Source organism: Podarcis tiliguerta, assembly GCF_965153285.1.
Source record: "Podarcis tiliguerta genome assembly, chromosome: 13".
In the NCBI taxonomy this organism is placed as follows: domain Eukaryota; kingdom Metazoa; phylum Chordata; class Lepidosauria; order Squamata; family Lacertidae; genus Podarcis; species Podarcis tiliguerta.
The window spans coordinates 2,770,001-2,790,703 of record NC_139546.1 but is presented as its reverse complement, the minus strand read 5'-3'; the positions used below and the strand labels follow the sequence as shown (position 1 = coordinate 2,790,703).

The following is a 20,703-nucleotide window of genomic DNA, read 5'->3' as shown; positions in this document are numbered from 1 at the left end:
TAAAGAAGATAAAAATTGCTTCCAGTGGAGTGCCTGTCATACCTGAGAAGTCATCTTCAGCACTATTCAGTATAAATTGTTCCCGTTTCAAGAATGGTAGAAAAGGAGGGAGACACGACTCTGATCCATGAGACTAGGTTAACTCCTTTCCTAGTGTTCTGTCATTATTATTTAAAAAAAAAAAAATTCCAGCAAGCTTTTAATTTCCCTACTTTTGTTTGCTTTAGGCTTGCGTTTCTGCTGTTTGTTAGTCATAATGTTTTACTGTGCATTCAAGAGAACAGTTCTGGTTTATTTCAATTGGTGCCAATATGCTAAATGTTTTTATACCTTTAGCTGCTTTGGGAATCTCCAATTGGGGAGGAAAAGCAGGTTACAAATATGAATAAAATGTGAGCCTCAGAATTGTACTCTTGCTACCAGGAGTTGCTAGAACACTCATGTCAATCAATGAGGTGCACCAGGAAGAAACACTACTAATGCAAGTAGGCTGAGGTCCACTCTCTCTCTGTTGGAGGTGGAGCACATCAGGGAATATATTTAAATGCATGGAAACCTGCCCCCTCCAATCCACCTCATCACAGACTTCTTTTGAAACTCCCTCTGTTTCAATGTCCAGGGCTGCTATATGAGGAAACCAGTCAAACCAATTCCTGCAGAATCAGTAACAGTTCTTTGGAGACACAGCAGAAATTAAATGTCAGGATTCTGCAACAACATTGAAAGTAACGCTATAGGCAACAAAAAGACTCATCATACCAAATCACAAACCCGGAAAAAAGAAATTGTAAATGCTAGGATGCTGAGCTGGAGAGATTGTGGCCCAGGTCCAACTCTATGAATGTATGTGGCTGGGTCCAGAGACTGGTGGGGGGAATAATGTAGCTGTAGCAGATGCCTGTGAGCCTTTTTGTCTGAAGATTGAACTCTACATGAGCGGAACACAGGGTTCGGTGGCTCTTGTAGGCTTAATGAGGATGTATATGAAACTCCTCAACCTGTTCAAAGAACAAAAACAACTGATAAGAAATTATTGTTAAACTCAGTGGTACCTTTCAGTAAACATGCCTGGGATAAGGCAACTAATTAGCCTGCTCTTAATTAACAAAATGTGTATATAAACCAATTGATTGTAAGAAAATGTCAATGCAGTTTACAGAAATATAAAACATTAGCACGTTCAAGTTTAAAAATTACTGTATATAAAAATTTTCCAAGGTATTATTAAAACCAACAGTAGCTAAAAAGAAATATAACAGATGTACCTTCTGTTTTAAGTAATCTTATGAATGTATCCAAAGAAAAGAAAAGCTTGGAAGCCTGTGAGCCCTCAAGATTTTCTTTCTTGGGAGAAAATTTCTTTTGAAAATCAGTGATGATTACACATTCTAAAACTACACCCAGCTTCATGTTTGCTTTGGTAGCACATATACTAGTGATGCTTTTTCAAAACAAATCAAAACACAACAGTTTCGGTCTATTGTATGTATTGCATTTTAACTGGCATATTTCTTTTTAAATATGTAAAGAGTGTTGTTCATCACTTGGGAGGTGGCGATCATTGGGCCAACCTTTTCTCTGGTATCTATATATAAAACTACAATATCATACCATACTATATGCAGGAGGCAGGCTTCAGCTATTCCTTGCACCTAAACTACTCTGAAAAAAATCTGATCTGTACTGCAATCAGATGAGGTCATTATTATTATAAATTACTATTAGGTTGCAACAATATAGGGGAAAACCATTATAGGTCAAACATTCTCATCCAAAAAAAGAAGTGAAAAGGGTAGAATAAAAAAAGGAAAGGACATATGAAGAGGGGAGAGAGACTACATAATGATGAAACTTTATAATACCAGGAATTATTTAAAAGGAAAAATGTTCATCATTTACTTTGTTGTTCCAAAAATGTAGAAACAAGGGCACACCTCTTAATAAATCTGGTTTTCTTGATCGTTAACGCTTGCATTTTTCTCGCATGCAAGTTTAACCATTAAGTTAGTTTGCAAAGCTTTCCTTAAGCAATCAGTTATGGTGAGGGGAATATTTATTTTTCTTAGTGGCAATGCAGTTGTTCTTGCTGACATTAGCAGTGCAGTCATCAGCTGTAAATCATCATTAATTATTTCAGAATGAGTAGTTTCAGAGTTTCTTGAGAGATCAATAATTCCAGACCACAAACCCAGCTTCAGGGCCTATCCATGCATTGCCAGGAGACATTCTTCATTATTCATTTCATGTCTATACTGCTTTATTTTTTTAAAACAACCTCAAAAGATATTTACAACCTACATTAAAATATTAAATAAAGCAATCTAGAATGAAACATTTGTTGTTGTTTAGTTGTTTAGTCGTGTCCGCCTCTTCGTGACCCCCTGGACCAGAGCACGCCAGGCCCTCCTGTCCTCCACTGCCTCCCGCAGTTTGATCAAACTCATGCTGGTAGCTTTGAGAACACCATCCAACCATCTCATCCTCGTCGTCCCCTTCTCCTTGTGCCCTCCATCTTTCCCAGCATCAGGGTCTTTTCCAGGGAGTTTTCTCTTCTCCTGAGGGGGCCAAAGTCTTGGAGCCTCAGCTTCACGATCTGTCCTTCCAGTGAGCACTCAGGGCTGATTTCCTTCAGAATGGATGCGTTTGATCTTCTTGCAGTCCATGGGACTCTCAAGAGTCTCCTCCAACACCAGAATTCAAAAGCATCAATTCTTCGGCCATCAGCCTTCTTTATGAAACATTCTTCTTCTTTATGAAACAGTAATGAAACATTACTGAAGACAAACAAAATTTACCATTCAAAGCAACATAACAGGAAACTAAAATATGAAATATTTTATTTTTAAAAAATTACTGTACAAAAGACACCCACAGAATGCACATTCAACGCAGCTAAGCTAACCAAAAAATGATTCAAAAAGAAACACCGCTAAAGGAAGTCAAATACAAAACGTGCATTTAAAACGGTATCATGCACAAGAGAACATTATCCCAAGACTCTCTCTAACATGATTTCCAGGGAGCGTCTCCAAAAGGGCGTCCGAAGGAAGTCCCGCCTCCAGTCAGTCACCCGGCTGCTCCGCTTCTTCCGGCCTCCTTGGCGGTTGCTAAGAAGCGGGCGGGGAGGGAGTGACGCAAGGCCTTCGCGACGAGCGAGGCTGGATGACGCGCTTTCCGGTGCGCCCGCTTCCTCGGCGGCGGCCATGGCGGCTTCGGGTCCGGCCGGGAGGCCTCGGGGGCGGCCGGCGGCGGCGGCCTCGGTGGGGCAGGAGGAGCTGCGGCGGCTGATGCGGGCGAAGCAGCGCGAGGCGGCGGCCGGGAAGAAGAAGAAGGTCGACTCGCCCTTCGCCAGATACCCTTCCTGCGCCGGGGGGCGGGCGGGCGGGAGCCGGGGTCTCATAGCAGCTGGGATGGAGACGGGGGAGGAGGAAGGGGTTAGGAAAGAACTCTGCAGCCGCCACCCGCTGGCGTTGTATTTGCTCCCCTCCCCGTTCCCAGAGTGGGACCCAACACGGCTTGCAAATAATACTAAGAACAGCTAGAAACATAGGAGGGAGACAGCAGTAATTAAAAAACAGGTAAACATTGAGAGAATTAAGCTAAAGATGAATACAAAATACCTACTGAAACCCTGCAGATAATCACAGCAAGAAGAACCAACCAGCATGGACCAACCCTTTGATTAGAAGCAGACAGTTCCCAAGAAGAAACCCCCCCCCCAATAAAATCTCAGAACCAGGAGAGGTTCATTATGAAGTCTTTCAGAGAGCTTTAGCCTTGTTCCATCAGTGATTATGATGTTACCCAGGTTGCCATAACCATTTCTATGTCTCCTTTCCTCTCCCTAACTCGTTGAAACAAGCAGGGCTCAAGACCTGCAGCTGTAATAGATGGGGGGGGGCAGGTATGGGTTTGGTCCTGTCCCTTGTGAGGGGGCATTGCCAACTTCTTAGCCTCTATTTTCTCCATCCTCACTGCAGCTCCCAATCTTGTTTGAAAGACTGGCTGCATAGTAGTTTATTTATAATTTCATTTCTGTCTCACCTTTTTGTCATGGAGTTACATAATCCCCCCCCCCCCATTTAATCCCTACAACAACCCTGTGGGGTAGTCTAGGCTGAGAGCAAGTGACAGCCCAAGGTCACCCAGTGAGCTTCATTGCCAAATGCAGATTCAAACCTTGGTCTCCCAGTTCCTCGTCTGACACTCTAACCACTACACCACACTGGCTTTTGTTTTTGGTATAAATGACCAAAAGAAATTCATATTTCTTTAATGTGCCACCGAAACTCTTGTTCTTTGCAGAAGCAGACTAGCACAGCTACCCCTCTGGAAAATAAGCTCTTGCTGTATCTCAGTGTAACTTATATCTCAGTGGTAGCAAAGCAAAAAGTGGCTTTAAAAAATCCTAAGTGTACAGGAATCATTGTTATGAAGCCAAGTCTCTCTAATAGCTTCACACACACAAATTTACATTTTACTTCTCACTTTTAAAAGCTATAATATGGCTTAATAATATGTATTTTAGCCAAGTTTATGTTGCATGTTCAAAGCCCACAAGTGCAGTTTTGAGAGGTGGGTTATTTTTGTATTCATTTCCTTGATTCCAAATTCTACATATAACAGTTTGGGAAACTTAAGCTGCTCTCTCTGCAACATGCCTGTGAAGAGTGAACTGCTGTGGCAAACACACGTGCTTGGGAAGCAACACAAAGAGGTAAGAGACACTTCCTTTTTTAGAAAAGTAATGTGCTTACAATAATTGTTTTATTTGTTATGTTGCAAAGCTAAGACTAATAGTTCTTTTCTTAATTACCAATCTAGAAATTGAAATGCACTGACAATGTTAATATGATTCTGCAGTACAATAATACATGAGATCTGATTATCTTACAAACTAGACATAATAGTGCCCCCCATTTTTCCCCATTTAAAACATTGACTTTTAAAAGGATGATTATAACAAAAATGCAAAATTGCTTCATATGCTAAATAGTCTAATTACATAAAAGTAACAATGTCTGTTGCCCCTTATTGCAGGCTTTCTTGAATCTTTTTTGCTAATATTGCTAGTATTTTGTGGAAAATGTGCTACTTTGTGAAAAGAACTTAAATTCTTCTATGTTGTAATAATTTATTCCTTGGGAATAAAGTACAGGTGCTCATCTGTTGATTTTAAACCCCACCCCTGCAGAAAGTTGAGCAGTTGAGAAATCTTAAACAATCAGTACCAGGTCCTATTCCTGACACCTCATCTTCTCTAAAGAGGAAAACAACCAACACAGAATCTCCAGAACTGAAGAAAGCCAAAGGTATGGAAATGTTAGGCTGTGCTTACTGACCTGCTCATTTTTCTACAGTTCTTCTCCGTTCCCCAGCTGTCTTGAAATCATTTGTGGATTAAATATTTTCCTTGGGTGGTGTGTTTTATATAAAATTATATGAAGCTGTTAGGAGCAGTCTCTTGGAGATTTGGGGCACAGTTTGAGTCAGGAGATCTGTGCACAAGCTGAACCAGGACCTGGACACACTGGGGGTCTGCGTGAGGACTAATAAACTGAGGCTGACAAGGCAGACAAGTGGTTCCTGCATCTGAAAATTGGCGATTTTGCCTCTTCTAGGTGCACTCTCTTTGAAGGGACAGGTACACAGTTAACAGGTGTTGTTGGAACCACATTTGACCATGGATGCACATGTGGTCTCTATGGAGAAGAGTGCTAGTACAATTTGGCCACTGTGACACATGCATTGGTAACCTCACGTTCTAGAATGTTGTAATGCAGTCTTTGTGGTTCTTCTTCCCTTCCAGCTGGTTCATAGGCTGCTGCTAGTGCAGAATGTCATGGACCGGGTAGTGAGTGGTGCTCATTACTGAGCACATGCCATGCCCATACTAATGGGTCTACACTAACTACCTGTCACCAAATCAATTTTAAGGAGTTGCTATTTACATATATAGAGTCTTAAACAATTCCACACCAGCTTACCTGAAAGCCTGGTTAAGAACATTAAATAAAAGAACCCCAGTTAGTCTTGCCATAACTTTATGATTATCACTTTGATGATGCAAAAGTGTTGTTTTTCACTGGGAGCATTAGTGTTACGGAATGCACTCCCTGCTGAAATGCTAGAGGCCCCGTCTGCAATGCTATTTTGTTGGCTTTTGAAAATGATTCTATTACACGGGCATTTTCCCAACCCAAGTCTCCTGTTTTAAGAGAAGTAATAGGATTTTGTAATTGAATATTTTAATTATGGATATTTATGTATTAATGTTTCTCTACTTTTTTCCTAATTGCCTAGAAGCCTACTTTGACATTAAATATAAATGAATTAATAATCAATACAAGTAGTATTTGAGTACCCATAACATGAATGCCAGGCAGATTTGCTAATAATTATAAATTAGTTTTTGATGGGTACTTGCTAGGACAGAGAACAGATTGTGGTAAAATACTGAAAGTAACCATTCATGGTTTCTAGTCAACTAGATGTGCCCTTGTATATTACACACTGTAGCTGCTGCTATGGTGCAGTGTTTAAAATGCTGGGGGGGGGGTGTTTTGAATAAATGCACCCAAAGGGGGTGAATTTAATCTTGGTTAAAGGTCCTAGCCTTAGAGTGGAAGATTAAAGCTCTGTTTAGGTAAACTACAGTTTGATGTGATTGGGAAGGCTACACAAAATTTCTTTTAACTGATTTTATATCTACTTTTTTTGTATTTTTCCTGTTGCCACATTAATTGCTTTTGTTTCTGATATTTTTGATTGGTTTTATATTTGTTTTATGGTTCTCTTTTGTAGGCCATCTTGAAAACCTAGATTTATAAAATTATGTTTAATTTAAAAAAATACACTTTTACATAAGGAAATTTCAGCTGCTTGCAATGCCTGTGTTTCTTGGAGTAACTGTCCTATGAATTGTTCTTTTAACATACCATATCCTGACTGTAACCACTTTAACACTGGTCAAACTTTAGCTCAATTACCTGAAAAAACCCTGTTATATTGATCTATTATTATTTATTAAATTTGTATACCACCATTCATCCACAGTTCTAAAAGAGATGACAGTGCAATGTGGATGGAAGAAGGTGCTATTTTTCAATAGTTTTAAAGTCCTGACTTGGAGGTGTCACTCTATCCATTTAAGACATATTTTAAGGCTGCATAATGTGGGTTGCTATGTCAGCAAAAAAGTAGCCTCCAAGGGATTCAATGACATCACAGTCATTGCGTCACAATCATTGGCATCATAAGTTTTTAATCGTCTCCTGCCCTCAGAGGTAGAGAGTGTGCTGAGAGAGAGAGAGACTTGCCCAGCTTGTCCCCACTGAGTGGGGATTTGAACTTGGCTTACCTTAGTCACACGACTGACCCAGAGTTCTTCATGGGTCACTGCAGCTTGGGTGTGAAGTTCATCTTTGTGTTCTTTTTCTGTTTTAAATGTGACAGAACTCTGATAAAATGTTTTGCAGATTCAAGGGACCACCCGCAAACACTCTCTTCTGGGTAAGTTGAGATGGTTGTTATTAGCTCTGTTTTTACATTTTCTTTTTTCATAGTTATGGATATGAACAGGATGTTATATTTGTTATTCATTGCCTGAAGTTCTAACTAGTGCTGAGAAATTTGCTTTCAAACAGGGTGGTTTGAATGTTCCCATATGGCAATTGTTCAAATGCAGTGACTGACAACATTGTTTCCATTATACTAGTTACTTCAGAGAAAATTATCTTATTTCGTGGGGAGTCCCAGATGGGGACACCCAATGGAGGTGACCACCATGTGGAAAGCTGTTTGGGAAACACAAATTTGGCATGGGGAATGTCTGTTTAAGGGAGGAAAGTTTTGTTTTTGTTTTTTAAATCACCTTAGGTTAGGTGTACTTGAAATAATTGTCTTGATTCTGGCTTGTATTATGATGGAATGTTTTTAAGTTGTTGTGGAAAGCCAGCCAGATCGGTGGGGCATAAATAATAAAATTATTGTTATTATTTCATTTTTTAAGGCTGCCAGCAGATTTTTTTGGAAAAAATGAACAAGCAGAAGCCGAAAAGGCCTCTTGCAAAGCTTCAAGTGGTGGCTTATTACATGGAGACTCTGAAGAGGAGGAGGAGGAAGAGGCAGAAGAGATGGCCAAAGAAATCCAGGACAACAGCAGCAAAGCTCCTTTGTCGTCCACTGGGCAGCATACAGCAACACCAGCCCACCCTCAAAAAGTAGACACCACTGCTCTACCATCAGGTAACTCTGGGACTTTCTCTGCTGACTTTACAGTAAAAAAATATAGAGAGTTCCAAGGCCACTCTAGCTGACATGGTACAAATCAGAAGTTTTGCTTAACTTTACCTCTGAAGTTGTGTCATGTCCTCTTTTATGGCTTCCGAAGTATTGCTGTGCCACATTAGGTAGGCTTATCCATATATACTGCAGTGCGCTCCACATGTGTCATACATGCATATTAGGTGGCTTCTCATGCCAAATGAAAACTAGCAATCATCTGCTGTTGATGGTTGTAGATGTCCAGAATTCTGTTTCCAAGTGTGGCCAGCCAGATGCTTCTGAGGAACTCCAAAATGGCAGGGAGTTCTGTTCATTACTAGCATCTTGCATGCAGAGCCTCTGTGGTTCTCTCATAGTACAACAGCATAGCTGACCAATTCTGATATATACAGTTCAAGGACTAGTACGGGGGTAGGCAACCTAAGACCCGGGGGCCGGATGCGGCCCAATTGCCTTCTCAATCCAGCCTGCGGACGGTCCGGGAATCCGCATGTTTTTACATGAGTAGAATATGTGCTTTTATTTAAAATGCATTTCTGGGTTATTTGTGGGGCATAGGAACAGTGGACCGGCCCATGGTTGAAAAAGGTTGCTGATCCCTGGACTAGTATGTGGTGATTTTTAAATACATGAGTCCCCAAATGGTATTATGAACAAGCAAACAGTTTTTTTTAATAGCTTAGTGTATGTTATAGCTTTAGTCTACAAGGGGTGTAAATTTGGCGCTTTTCTAAAAAAGTGCACAGTTGCGACAAATAGAGCTTCAGTGCTACACTATTCAGGATTAGGATAGACCTATCCTAATAAATTTTGTCTAGTCATTTTAAAGTAGTAGTCATCACCAACATGCAGCCCAGTCTTATGCATGCGTCCTCGGATATGTTTACTGAGTCCAGTGAGACTACTGCTAAGTTAAGTGTGCACAGTATTTCAATCTAAGCAGTGGTGAATCTTGCAAGTTAATCATTCTGTGAAGTATTTCCTTTTGTTGATATTTATATCAACTTTATTGGTTCATCACAAGGTCTGAGTGATCTCAGTTTTTCCCTCTCTGCTCATCGTTTGTGCAATTAATACACCCATTTTAGTGACTTGAGCTTTCAAATTGTGCATATTACACCGGCAGTGATTCTTTTCTCTATTGCAGACTATTCAGACAATAAAACTTTAGCTGCACCTTTAGTCTCCCATTCTGGCTCTATTCAGAAAGCAGAAATACAGGAAAAAGTTGTGGAAAGGTAAGCTAGCCAGTGTAAAGGTTTTCCTTCCTATTTAAATTTGTAATTAAATGTGTTTGGGTTCTCATAATTAATAATCCTCGGTATGCCGAGTATATTGGTGCTTTTTTTAAAAAAAAGTCACAGTCTGATGAGATGAACCAGTATTTTAACAGTGTTCGTAACTTAAACAATTAGGACACCATACATAATGGAGCTTTGAGAAAGGAGTATATTAGGAGCACGGCTTCTTGTATTTGTTTCCTTTATCTTTATTGGATCTTGGAGGTTTGGAAAAATTAAACTTACAGTGCCAGTTGGTATGGTTGCCTCAAAAGGGGTTCCTTCATTTCTCCTCAGCCTCGGGGGGGGGGGGGGGGAGCGCCAGTGGGCATTGCATTGCTCGCTCTGTTCTCGGTGCAGATACCTGATCTGCTGTTTTGAAGGAGTTAAAACTAGTGCAGAATTGGCTCAAGACAAGCCATCACCTTAACATTTCAGGAAAGAAAACACTGCGGAGGCCTTGCCAGAGGGATTTTTTGATGATCCTGAAGTGGATGCAAAGGCAAGTGTGATTTGTTTCGATTTCAGCACATGCCAGTTCTCTGAGGAATTAATTCAGCTAGTCAGCTAGCGATTACAGAAGCGGAATAAAAGATTTACATAATGATTGAAATGCTTTGTGGTATCCTTCTGTAAACGATTTGATTAACTTGCAGCAGTTTTGGTGTAGCAATTAGCACTGGCTTTCTCTAAGTTTGTGTTGAATATTGTCTCTAAGTTTGTGTTGAATATTGTGTTGAATATTGTCTGACAAAAGTGGAGATGGGAAGGCCTGGGCAAAAACCAGGAAAATTGGAGCGGGGGGGAACACTGGTTTTATTTCCAATTTTTCTGGGGGTTTTCCCAGGCCTTCCCATCTCTAATCAAGAGTAATTGATCCTACTAGTCAGGATGCTGTATTCCTCATATGCAGTCAGATTTCCCTCTGCTGTTCTTGTAGGTGGTTGACAAATAGAGAGTGCAGTGAGACTGTTAATTAGCACACCTGTACACAGCTAGTTGAAATGTGATGTTTATTCTGTGATGCCCTAGATTTTGGAGAATTAATGGATGTGGGCCTGACAAAAGATGTAGCAAAGTTGGGAATAAATGTCCATGTAAATTGAAGGTGGACAGTGTATTGGGGCAATGTACAGATCAGCCTTTGCTTCTAAACTCTTAGAATAAATGCATAAAAAAATTCAAAATGCACATATATAATCCAGCCTTTCTGCCTTTAATTACCATCTTGCCTCCTCCTGCCCCCCTCTCTTTCCAGCAGCCCATACAGATGTGCAGATACAGCTGGAGAGCTTTCTAAGCACTCACTTACTTTGCTTAGTTGCTAAGAGTCCCAGCCTCGTCTCCAACAGAAACAGCTAGAATTTTTTTGGTTTGGGAGTAGCCAAAGCAGTATTTCTCTTGAGATCATTTCTCTCCAGAAACTTTTCCTTGGGAGACGTTCCTTTAGTATAGCTGAAGGAGCGTCTCCACCACCTTCATTCAGCCTGGACACTGTGAAGTCCTCCAAGGATCTTCTGGTGGTTCCCTCACTGCGAGAAGTGAAGTTACAGGGGGCCTTCTCGGTAGTGGCGCCCTCCCTCTGGGACACCCTCCTGTCAGATGTCAAGGAGATAAACAACTACACAACTTTCAGAGGACATCTGAAGGCAGCCCTGTTTAGGGAAGTTTTTAATGTTTGACGTTTTATTATGTTTTTATATTTTGCTGGAAGCCGCCTAGAGTGGCTGGAGAAACCCAGCCGGATGTATAAGTAATAAAATTATTATCATTATTAAGTTTGGTGAGTGTTGGTGGCCTTTTCTCCAGGAACCTTCCTTATCATTACAGGTTATGAGATGGGGAAGAGCGTTCTTGAGTAATACTTTATGTTCCTTAGGAATCACATTCAGCCATAGTAGCTGCATTTCAGAAACCTCCTCTAGATTGTACATTGAAGTGACCTTTTAAAAAATTATCTCCAGAATCATAGGGACTGAAAACCAGGATACCTGTAACAACAACAACTTACAACAACAACAACAACAACAACAACTTAATATTTATACCCTGCCCATCTGGCTACGTTTCCCTAGCCACTCTGGACGGCTCACAACAGAATTAAAAGCACAATAAACCATCAAACATCAAAAACTTCCCTAAACAGGGCTGCCTTCAGATGTCTTCTAAAAGTCAGATAGTTGTTTATTTCCTTGACGTGTGTAAATGCTCCAACTACCTACCTGTTTCAAGCAGGTTCATGTGTGTTTAGTGTTTTTATATCTTGACATCTTAAAACAAGAAAGGAAAAGCAAGTTTCTATCCCTTTCTCTGTCTTAATAATTTAAATTGGGGGGGGGGGAGAGTTCTGCTGATGCCCTGTTGGACTGAATGGAAGCTGCCCAAATCAGAGAAAGGGCTTCTGGTTCTTTTTTCCTTTTGTTTGTTTCCTGTGCCTGTCTGAATGTTCCTGATATTTAACCTCTAGAAAACGTTAGAAATTTAGCTTAGAAAGAGTTCTGATGCCTGGTTACCAACATTATAGTGGTTTGCATATGCTAATTGTTGCTGCCTGGCTTTGAATTTGCCTCTGAGGGTTGAAGAAGCAAATGCTTTTGAAATAGACCTTGATATAATTTATTACTGATCAAGCATTAACTGAATTCTTTTAAACTTTTATTGTCCAATATGTAACAAATTAAAAAAGGCAGACCATAGTACACAAGGGGGGGTACTACATCTAAAACATTCACAAAGAGCAAAAGCAGTGTATGGTTAATGAAGTGTGTATTCTTATGGTAAGTTACTTTGAAATGACTTACGTATTGTTATATTGTAGCATAATTAATCATTCAGAATCAAAGCACACGACTTGCTTTTACATGGATGAAATGTGTCTCAATTCTGGAGGGGGAAACAAATGCACAAAACAGAGCTATAAGCATAATTCCAATGAAAATTGATTTCCCCCCAATTACTTTATTTAGCCTGAAGTATATTTAGCTGGCATTGGTATGGCAAGCTACCTGGCTTGTTGCAGCTTTCAGAAGGATGAGTCTTGCTATAAGTGTCAACCCAGAGATCTACTCTTTACCTGTTAAACCAATAGGAAACAGGAGGCAAGGCAGCTATAGTTCTCACACTCCCCCCCCCACCATATTTTTGTCTGCCCCTTTGCCTTCCTCCTCATACAGTGCAGCAGCTCTTTATTAACCATCCTTGTGTCCTTTAACACAAGGGGGGCAGATACAAGGAATGAGGGGGAAATGAACAGAAGAAGCTGGGCCTGAGATTTGGGTCCGTTGCATGCCCAATGAGGGTAAAGAGGCTGTCAGGCCAGCTGCTGTGTCCTTGCTCCTGAGTTATACATGTGATCATCTATAGATCAACACCTGTTAGGTGTAGTAGTGGCTAAATGTGAATCAAGAAGCCTACAGCCATGATTTTGGTGGGTGGTCTTAGATGGGGCTGGGCAATACCTGGTTTTCAACTTCATGATATATCATCAGCTAAACATCGCATGATACTGATATATCACAATGTCTGAAATAAGGATGGGGCTATGTGGAGGCATTGGCTGGCTGCATGGTTTCCCCCCACATTGTGATTTTTGCATAACGCACACACCCCATGATTTGCAATATATTGCCAGGTCAGAAATTATGAAACCAGTATCATGGTGTGGACTTCAAACCAGTTTTGGACAATATATCAATATATTGCCTAGTCCTAGTCTTAGATAAGCTGCTCCCTCTCTCTCCCTCAGCCCCCTAATATTACCTGGGTAATATTAACCTTGCTTTCAAGGGGATGTGCATGAGATGCTTTGGGACACAACATAGTGTAGGAGTGATATAATATACTGCTGCTGAATTTTGAAGGAGCAGTGTAATTTTTTTGTCTTTTGTTAATTTTTTTTTGTAAGATCCAAAAGCATTTTTCTCTCTTCTCCCCAGCTCATAGTAAAACATACTCTGTCCATCTCCTCCCTCTCTTTCTGTATCATTCTTCATGTGCCCTCTTGATATATATATATATATATATATATATATATATATATATATATGCTGGCAGAGTAGCACCTTATTTGAAGGAGATGCTGTTTGTATGCCTTCAGTTACTCTGAGACCAGTTCTCCCTAGTGCTAGCAGATGTGTCTTCATCTCATTTCAATTCCTAGTGTCTTAGCCAAATCTTGAAAAACACATAGTAAATATACTTTGAATAACATGTGTAACAAGGACAGACATTTTATGGTACCCAAGCTAGGAATCGAGCAGATAGGGAAATATTGCTGAATCCATTGATGCTACAATATTCTGTGGTGCCAGAATGCTAATGACTCTTATTCTAAATATCAAGGAGTTAGGGGGCTAAGTAGATAGCATATAGTAGATAACAAATGTGTGTTCATTCTTAGTAGCTCACATACTGCTTTCATCTGCTCCCTTTGATGTCCCTTACGTGTGTTTAAGTTGAGAATGCAAACTGGTAGCACATAATCTGAAATGAGGATTCTCTCTGTATCTCTCTCTCTCTCTCTCTCTCTCTGAATATAGCTTCAAGTTGTCTGGATAAATTGTTTGCTTCGAAAAAACCAGCAACTTAGCAACCAAGTTCTCCTTGCTTGCAGCATGAAGTAGAAGTAGAACCAATATTGAGAAATAAGAATACAGCCTTCCACAAATTGCTCATCTTTCTCATTTCATAGGTGAGGAAGGTTGATGCTCCAAAGGATCAGATGGACAAAGAATGGGATGAATTCCAGAAGGCTATGCGACAAGTCAACACTGTAAGTTGATGCCGCCTGTTTTGAATTGCTTGCACATTGCAGAGCTAGAACTTGGCGGAGTGACATTCCACTGCATTTGCTGACTGTTTTAATATCGGTTAAAATCATTTTATAAGGTAGCTGTGGTCTGAGTATCCCGCCTTCAAACAGTGAAGTGAAGAAACTTTAGTAACAGATGACACTACACCAAAAATTGCGATGAAGTTTGCTTTTTAAAAATTTGATCAGCATATCCTATCTAGCAGGAATGCAGGATGTATATTCTATGCCTGTTACTGTCACCATTCACTTTCATTTTTTCAGGTCTGGTGCACTTGATATTTTAAGTCTGTATACTTTATACATATACTCTATATATGCAATAATTATCTGGGTCTGGATTGGATCGAACACTCCTCCCATGTGGCTTCATTTTTATTGCAAGATTTGCCTCACCACATCCGCTGTTGACTAGATCTGTGGTTCTCACATCCTGCTTTTAAAAACCAATCCCTTTGAAGGTGATCACTCAGCAACTTCACTTGCGCCTCTGAACTTTGCTTTCAAACTCTGGCGTTGCAGAAAGTTTTCCATGAATGAATTGTTGGGAGAAGACTGTTGTAGAGCAGTCATCCTATTCTGAAATGCACTCGGTGCTATAAACACAGTAGATGTTCATACAAGATCAGCAGTGGACACATTTAGTGAACATTAGTGGTGCACAAGGGCTCTTCTTGGTTACATGTTGGCCACTGGCTGCACAGCATCTCCAAGACACTCAACTTTGAGAAAGTATATGCTGAAAGAAATAACAGGTTAAAATATATTTTGGAAATCGGAGATTAATTGTTAACAGAATTCTTAAACGCGAGTTTCATCATCAGTGCTCATATTTACTAAAGCACCAAGATCTTCTTTGCTTGGGTTTGTCACTTTCAAAACGTATTGTGGTGGGTCAGAGCAAGCTGGCTTTCTCTTAACTTGTAGTTAAGATAATAGGAGCAAGCTGTATTCTCCCTTTTACCTGCTGCCATAAGCAGGTTAAGACCACATTCCTCCTTAATCCAGGGTTTTAATTTGCTTAAATTCAGGTTAAGTGGAGAGCCTAGCCAGTTTTGGAGAATCTGTTGCCAGGAGGAAGCATAATCCTATAGCTTGCTCCTAGTTTTCTCACTGCAGTAAAGAGAAGGCAAAGCTTACTTTTACATCAATCCAGTTTTGTTACGGAAAATAATACCCACCTTTTCTGAGTTAGATTTCAGAAGCTATAGTAGCTGAAGAAGATGAGGAAGGGCGACTCGACCGTCAGATTGGAGAAATAGATGAGCAGATGTAAGTAAAGTAAAAACTTGATTTCAAAAAGCTTAATGTAAACACACTGCTTGAAATTAAATACAACAAAATTCTGCAACTTTTATATAACACACTCAACTCTGTGCTTACTGTTGTGTTTTTGCTAGTCAGGGGTAAGGAGAAAAGATTCTTTGGGAACTGAATTCTGCAGCTACTATCACATTCCACAGCTGTGGACTTCCTTGTACCTGCTACATCTCCCCATCCTCACACACACATGGCTAGATAGAATCAAGTGATGAAATTTGGAGGAAGGCCCTAAAGTTCATAGACATGCAAAGTGTCAAACGTTCTCCTAGACTTTTTAAACAGTTCCATTTCTGTACAACAGCACTTTAGATGCACAATTAAGAATTGCATGGCTTAGGACATTTGCCAGTTCCACATCTTTGTAATGGTTAGTCCCATGCATGAGATCACAACAGGATTCTTAAAGCCAACTTCCATACTTACTTTTGGGTCCAGCTCTTCTCATATCTGACTCAAACCGAAAGTAGATGAGGTTCTAGAGCAACAGTGGCTAACCTGTGGCACTCTACATTTTATTCGTCCCTAACTCCCAGCAGCCCCAGCCACCATGGTCAATGTTCAGAGAAGATAGGAGTTCTGCAACATCTCAAGGATCACTGGTTGACCACCACCCAGACTCCTGTTATATCTTTTCCTTGCCTTGCCCCTTGTATCCTGTTGTCCACAGCTAAAACACGTCCTTAAGCACAATGATACAGTAAGCTCACCCTAATATTATAAAATACCTGGAGGCACCAAGGAACTTTTTTGTATTAGTGTGGCCTCACTTTGGGTGTATGCTTTGCTGCACAATGTAAGACTACCCCCCCCTTCCTTAGCTGGTGACTCCCAAGTGGAAGCAGGAACATGGAAACTAGTGGAGGGGACTGTTTGAGGTCTCTTGAGATTTGTTGATTAATGAATCACTTCCTTTTTTTCTTTTGTAGCCAAATAACTTTACATGAGTGTCTTAAGTTTAGAGTATCCTTAACTTTTTTATTGTCAGCTCTGGAAATGTACCGTATTTTTCGCCCTATAGGACGCACCGTCCCATAAGGCACACCTAGTTTTTTGGGGGGGAAATAAAGGGGAAAAAATATTTCCCCCCCCAGCCCCCAGAACAGGCAACTCTCCGCAAGCCACGGAAGCCCGGCGCCAGGCTCCCGCGCCTTGCGGAGAGCCGTGCAAAGTCTGGGTGCGCTGAGCTCAGCGCGCCCAGGCTTCAGCATGCAGGCAACTCTCGGAGATCTGCGCGAAGCCTGGAGAGCAAGGGGGGTTGGTGCGCACTGACCCCTCTCGTTCTCCAGGCTTCAGCGAAAGCCTGCATTCGCCCCATAGGACGCACACACATTTCCCCTTCATTTTTGGAGGGGAAAAAGTGCGTCCTATGGGGCGAAAAATACGGTAACTGGCTTTGGCTGTCAAGCTGACACTTTTGTACTATAAAAGTTTTCAAAATAAATTTAGTGAAAGTTGCTGTTTCCTGTTCATCAGTAGAAAATGTAGAAAATGTATTAAATTGCTGTCTGTTCTTGACTCAGAAGTGCAGAACTATTGTTCATTTGTATGTTAAAAAAAATAAAAGATTAAAAACAGAGATGCAAAATATAGTGGAATAAAATTAATTTCCAAAAATCAATAGTTTTCAAATTGTTCCAGAAAACCTTGGAAGTCTATATAAAATTCTTTAGTGAACCAATCAGGCGCTTTTCCTTCCATGTGCCGTCCAAGAAAGGAAGATTGTCTGGTTGCGTTCTAAGCATTTATGCAGTCTGCTCGGTGACAGAGGTGTTCAGCAGGCCAACCCAGTATTGTGCATGACATGAGTGGCTTGCACAGTGCTCATGGCTTTGGTGCAAGATACCCAGGAGTTCACTGGAAGAAAGGTCAATATGGCAAGTGTTCCCTGAAGGAAAGCCATCTGAAAGCCACCTCCTAAATAGCAGGCAGTGGCCCCAGTGCAAGTACAGCTTGCTAGGCTTACCCTTTGCACCCCAAAAGGACAAGTAAAAAGCAGCTGGAAAAGTCTGAACTCATTTAGTGATAGCAGCTCAGGTTCTTGGACAAAGTACCATAGGCTTGAATGTTAATGTTGTGTCTGAGAAACTGCCATGTTCTTTCCAAAGATATGAAGACTGTGAACTTAAAAGGCACACCATTGCAGCTTTTCACTTAAGCAGCAGAAGAGGGCAAATTATTATTTTTAATTTTACCCTAGTGAATGTTTCCGCCGTGTTGAACAACTGCGTGACCGCCAGGAAGTACTGAAGGATAAACTGAAGGAAGCCATGAGACTAAGAGCTGCACAGGTTGAGGACGGCGACACTGGCAGTGAGGACGAAGGAGAACTGCATGACCTCCTCTCTCAGGACTGGAGGGCAAAAGGAACATCCTTGTAGCTGCTGCTAGGAGCCAGTCTCCTGATGGGTGGCATTTTGGTCTTCTAACACACTTAGGATAAAATATTTATTTGAAGAATCCTGCAGGTATTGAAATGTGTAAAAATATGTTTATAGGATTAAGAATAGAAAAAGCCATTGTAAAGAGTTGTATATTGTAAAAAAATTTTTTTTTAAAAAATGTAATTGTAGCTTTCCTATTAAGATCTACAGAAAATGTTTGATTTGCTCTATGAATCCAGTGTAGCTTCTGTTGTGTCACATGTGCTGTTTTAATACCCATTAAAAGTGTTAGGGTCTAGGGAACACATAGGGGAGTGTGAGCCCAAGCAGTTGGAGCATGCTGCAGGGCAAAGCAGGGCTTTGACTTGGGGAACCACAGCCAAGGCTACACAGGGCTTGGTGCCGGATCCATGGACTCTCACCTCCATGCCTTCTCCCAATATGTATTTGAAATACTCCTTGGATTCAAAGGTGGTTTTCCATTTGGCAGGGGGCGGGAGCTCCTGTTTGAGAAAATAAGTCTAAAGCCTGTACACAGTACATCTTTTATTGTAAGATTCCTAACTATTTAGTTACTTGTAGATGCTAGTTAACCTGTATGATCCTAGAAAAACTTCCTTGCTGCCTTGGACTTACTGTCTTTTTCTAGTATAGTTTAGAAAATACTTAAAGACAGCCATGAATGATGGCTACTGGGTTAAACAGAACAAGATAAATTTTGCCCTGTGTGCTTTGCACAATATGTGTTGGTTAATTTATAGAGTGAGTACGTACAACCATGAGTAGACATTTAACTTTAATTATCCACCCCACCCCCCCAGTTCACACACCAGTAACTGGCATTTTTAGGCTGTTTGGGCTCTATGCCACTGAAACCTTTTCTCAGGAGCAATGTAATGCAATCCGATCTGAAATAGCAGACATGATGTTTTTTTCTAATTAATGATGCTGCCATAAATCAAGTAAAATGTTGTTTGGAATAGATATTCCAATAAAATACTTTCTCTGAAGGAGTTGTGTTTTTTTACAGTGGTATAAGCGCTGCTGTCAGTTTCAGCACTTGGCCCTAACCTATAAGAATTATGTTTGGATATTGCCTAGTAATATTTCCTGAAGTCAAACATTAGTAGTATGAATGTCAACAGTAAGGAAAGGCCTATTAATCCATCAGTTATGTCCTGGATACCTGTATTTTTAAAGGGAATGTTCATCATCCAAAGAGCTACCTGGGTTTGTCTAAGGGATTTGTTTCAGCCCAGCGGCATTCTTTGTGTCTTTTCCTTTAATAACACTTCTGCTACCACTGTCATATTAAATTGTTTCTTGACACCCCTCAGCTCCACAAGTAGTTCTAATGTGGCACAGCAGCCTGATTTTTGTGAAATGTACCTGAAGCTCTCTTGTGCTCATGGGCATGCCAGGCTGGACATGGATTCTCTCCAGAACCTCCCACAGACCCAGCAAGCTTTTGCAAACATAATAATATCCTATTCAAAATGCTATCGGTATGTAGAAAACCATTTCCACATGGATGATACCTGTGGTTTTTTTATTAAGCCACTCAACATGTTGGCTGAAAGTTCCCATTAAGCAAATTATTGTGCAATAGTCTTTAAGATGCCATATTAGGTTGCAATGCTTTCCCCCAATAAGCACCAGGCCTAATTGCAATTATGTCAAACTTTTAATTGTTAATGCAAAACAAGCCATAGGTCTGAACTCATTGGTGACAAGTCACAAAAATAGTATTTGATCAACATCTTCGTTACAAAGTTAAAAATCACAACAGCTATTTGTATGCACAAAGCTAAGATGTGGTTTTTGAAGTCAGGAAAACCTTTATTTATAAAAAACAGCTTATTTAGTTTATCAAGTCTATACTTAATATATAGTGGTTTAAAACATCAACAGCCCATGCTTTGTACAGACTGGCCAGAGCATGAACATCTACAGAAATTTTTAAAAATAATAATCATCTGTTACTGTTCCTTGCTGAGCCTCAAGATTATTAAACCAGAATAGCAATGAAAGCAACACAGGAGTTGGGAAGCACAGTTGCTTAGAGTAAAAGTGTTTATTTTGAGATCTTGGAAGAGTAATAAAGTTAGAAAGGACCACTTCCTCTGTTGATTAGTCCATAGAAAGCATTGTCTCATGAGGCTTTAGAAAAGTCCTGTCAGGGAGCTCAAGCCCTAGTGCATGCTGGGACACATTACAGAGCCCCGAGGCCAGTGACTTCTGAAGAGAGCCTGAAATGCAGGAACAAAAATCAGGGGAAGGGGGGCAAAAAAAGAAAAGAAAAACAGGAAGAAAAACTTCTCACCATTTTAAAAAACACTTGAGTACAACCGGCATAGAACAGCATTTCAATCCAAGCAAATTCTCACATTGATTTACTTCAATTTATAAACACAGTTATAATAGTTCTTAACAGTTTTTACAGCAGGTTTCTAGAGCTGTTGAATACCCGAAGCCGCTTGACAGTATTTCCATTTCTCCCCCTTCAGTATATACAGACATGGAGACTGTTTGGTTAAGTGCAAATTGTTTGCAATAATGGCAGTTCTACAATTGGTTACAGTGACAAAACGGTAGTGCAAAGGTACTAAGGTTGAGAGAGAGA

General features: G+C 40.4%; 2 protein-coding genes and 1 long non-coding RNA gene across 24 annotated transcripts in view; 1 reads left to right on the top strand and 2 right to left on the bottom strand.

Annotated features, from left to right (window-relative positions):
• Positions 1-177: 177 nt before the first annotated feature.
• LOC310661698 lies at positions 178-7,472 on the bottom strand. Its single transcript, XR_014504076.1, has 2 exons — positions 5,343-7,472; positions 178-998 (listed from the first exon to the last, which is right to left on the bottom strand). It is a non-coding gene; the product is annotated as an uncharacterized lncRNA (long non-coding RNA).
• On the top strand, positions 3,197-19,090 carry ZNF830 (zinc finger protein 830). Its single transcript, XM_083407922.1, has 10 exons — positions 3,197-3,355; positions 4,621-4,717; positions 5,195-5,312; positions 7,479-7,512; positions 8,012-8,247; positions 9,434-9,524; positions 10,005-10,068; positions 14,257-14,337; positions 15,572-15,648; positions 17,897-19,090. The coding sequence occupies exons 1-10, from the start codon at positions 3,204-3,206 to the stop codon at positions 18,075-18,077; spliced, it is 1,131 nt and encodes a 376-aa protein (XP_083264048.1). The 5' UTR covers positions 3,197-3,203; the 3' UTR covers positions 18,078-19,090.
• LOC310661537 (poly(rC)-binding protein 3-like) overlaps positions 12,205-20,703 on the bottom strand; it is a 246,593-nt gene continuing 238,094 nt past the window's right edge. For 19 of the 22 annotated variants that reach the window (XM_083407852.1, XM_083407840.1, XM_083407851.1 and 16 more), the window contains one exon: positions 19,746-20,703. This exon is cut by the window's right edge. Coding sequence is in view for 3 of the 22 variants with exons in the window: in XM_083407846.1 (XP_083263972.1) it covers positions 15,055-15,115 (61 nt within the window). In the remaining 19 variants the exon portion in view is untranslated. Of the gene's footprint in view, positions 15,116-19,745 lie in introns of those variants that run through there. The other 3 variants (XM_083407846.1, XM_083407845.1, XM_083407847.1) reach the window with 3 other exon arrangements.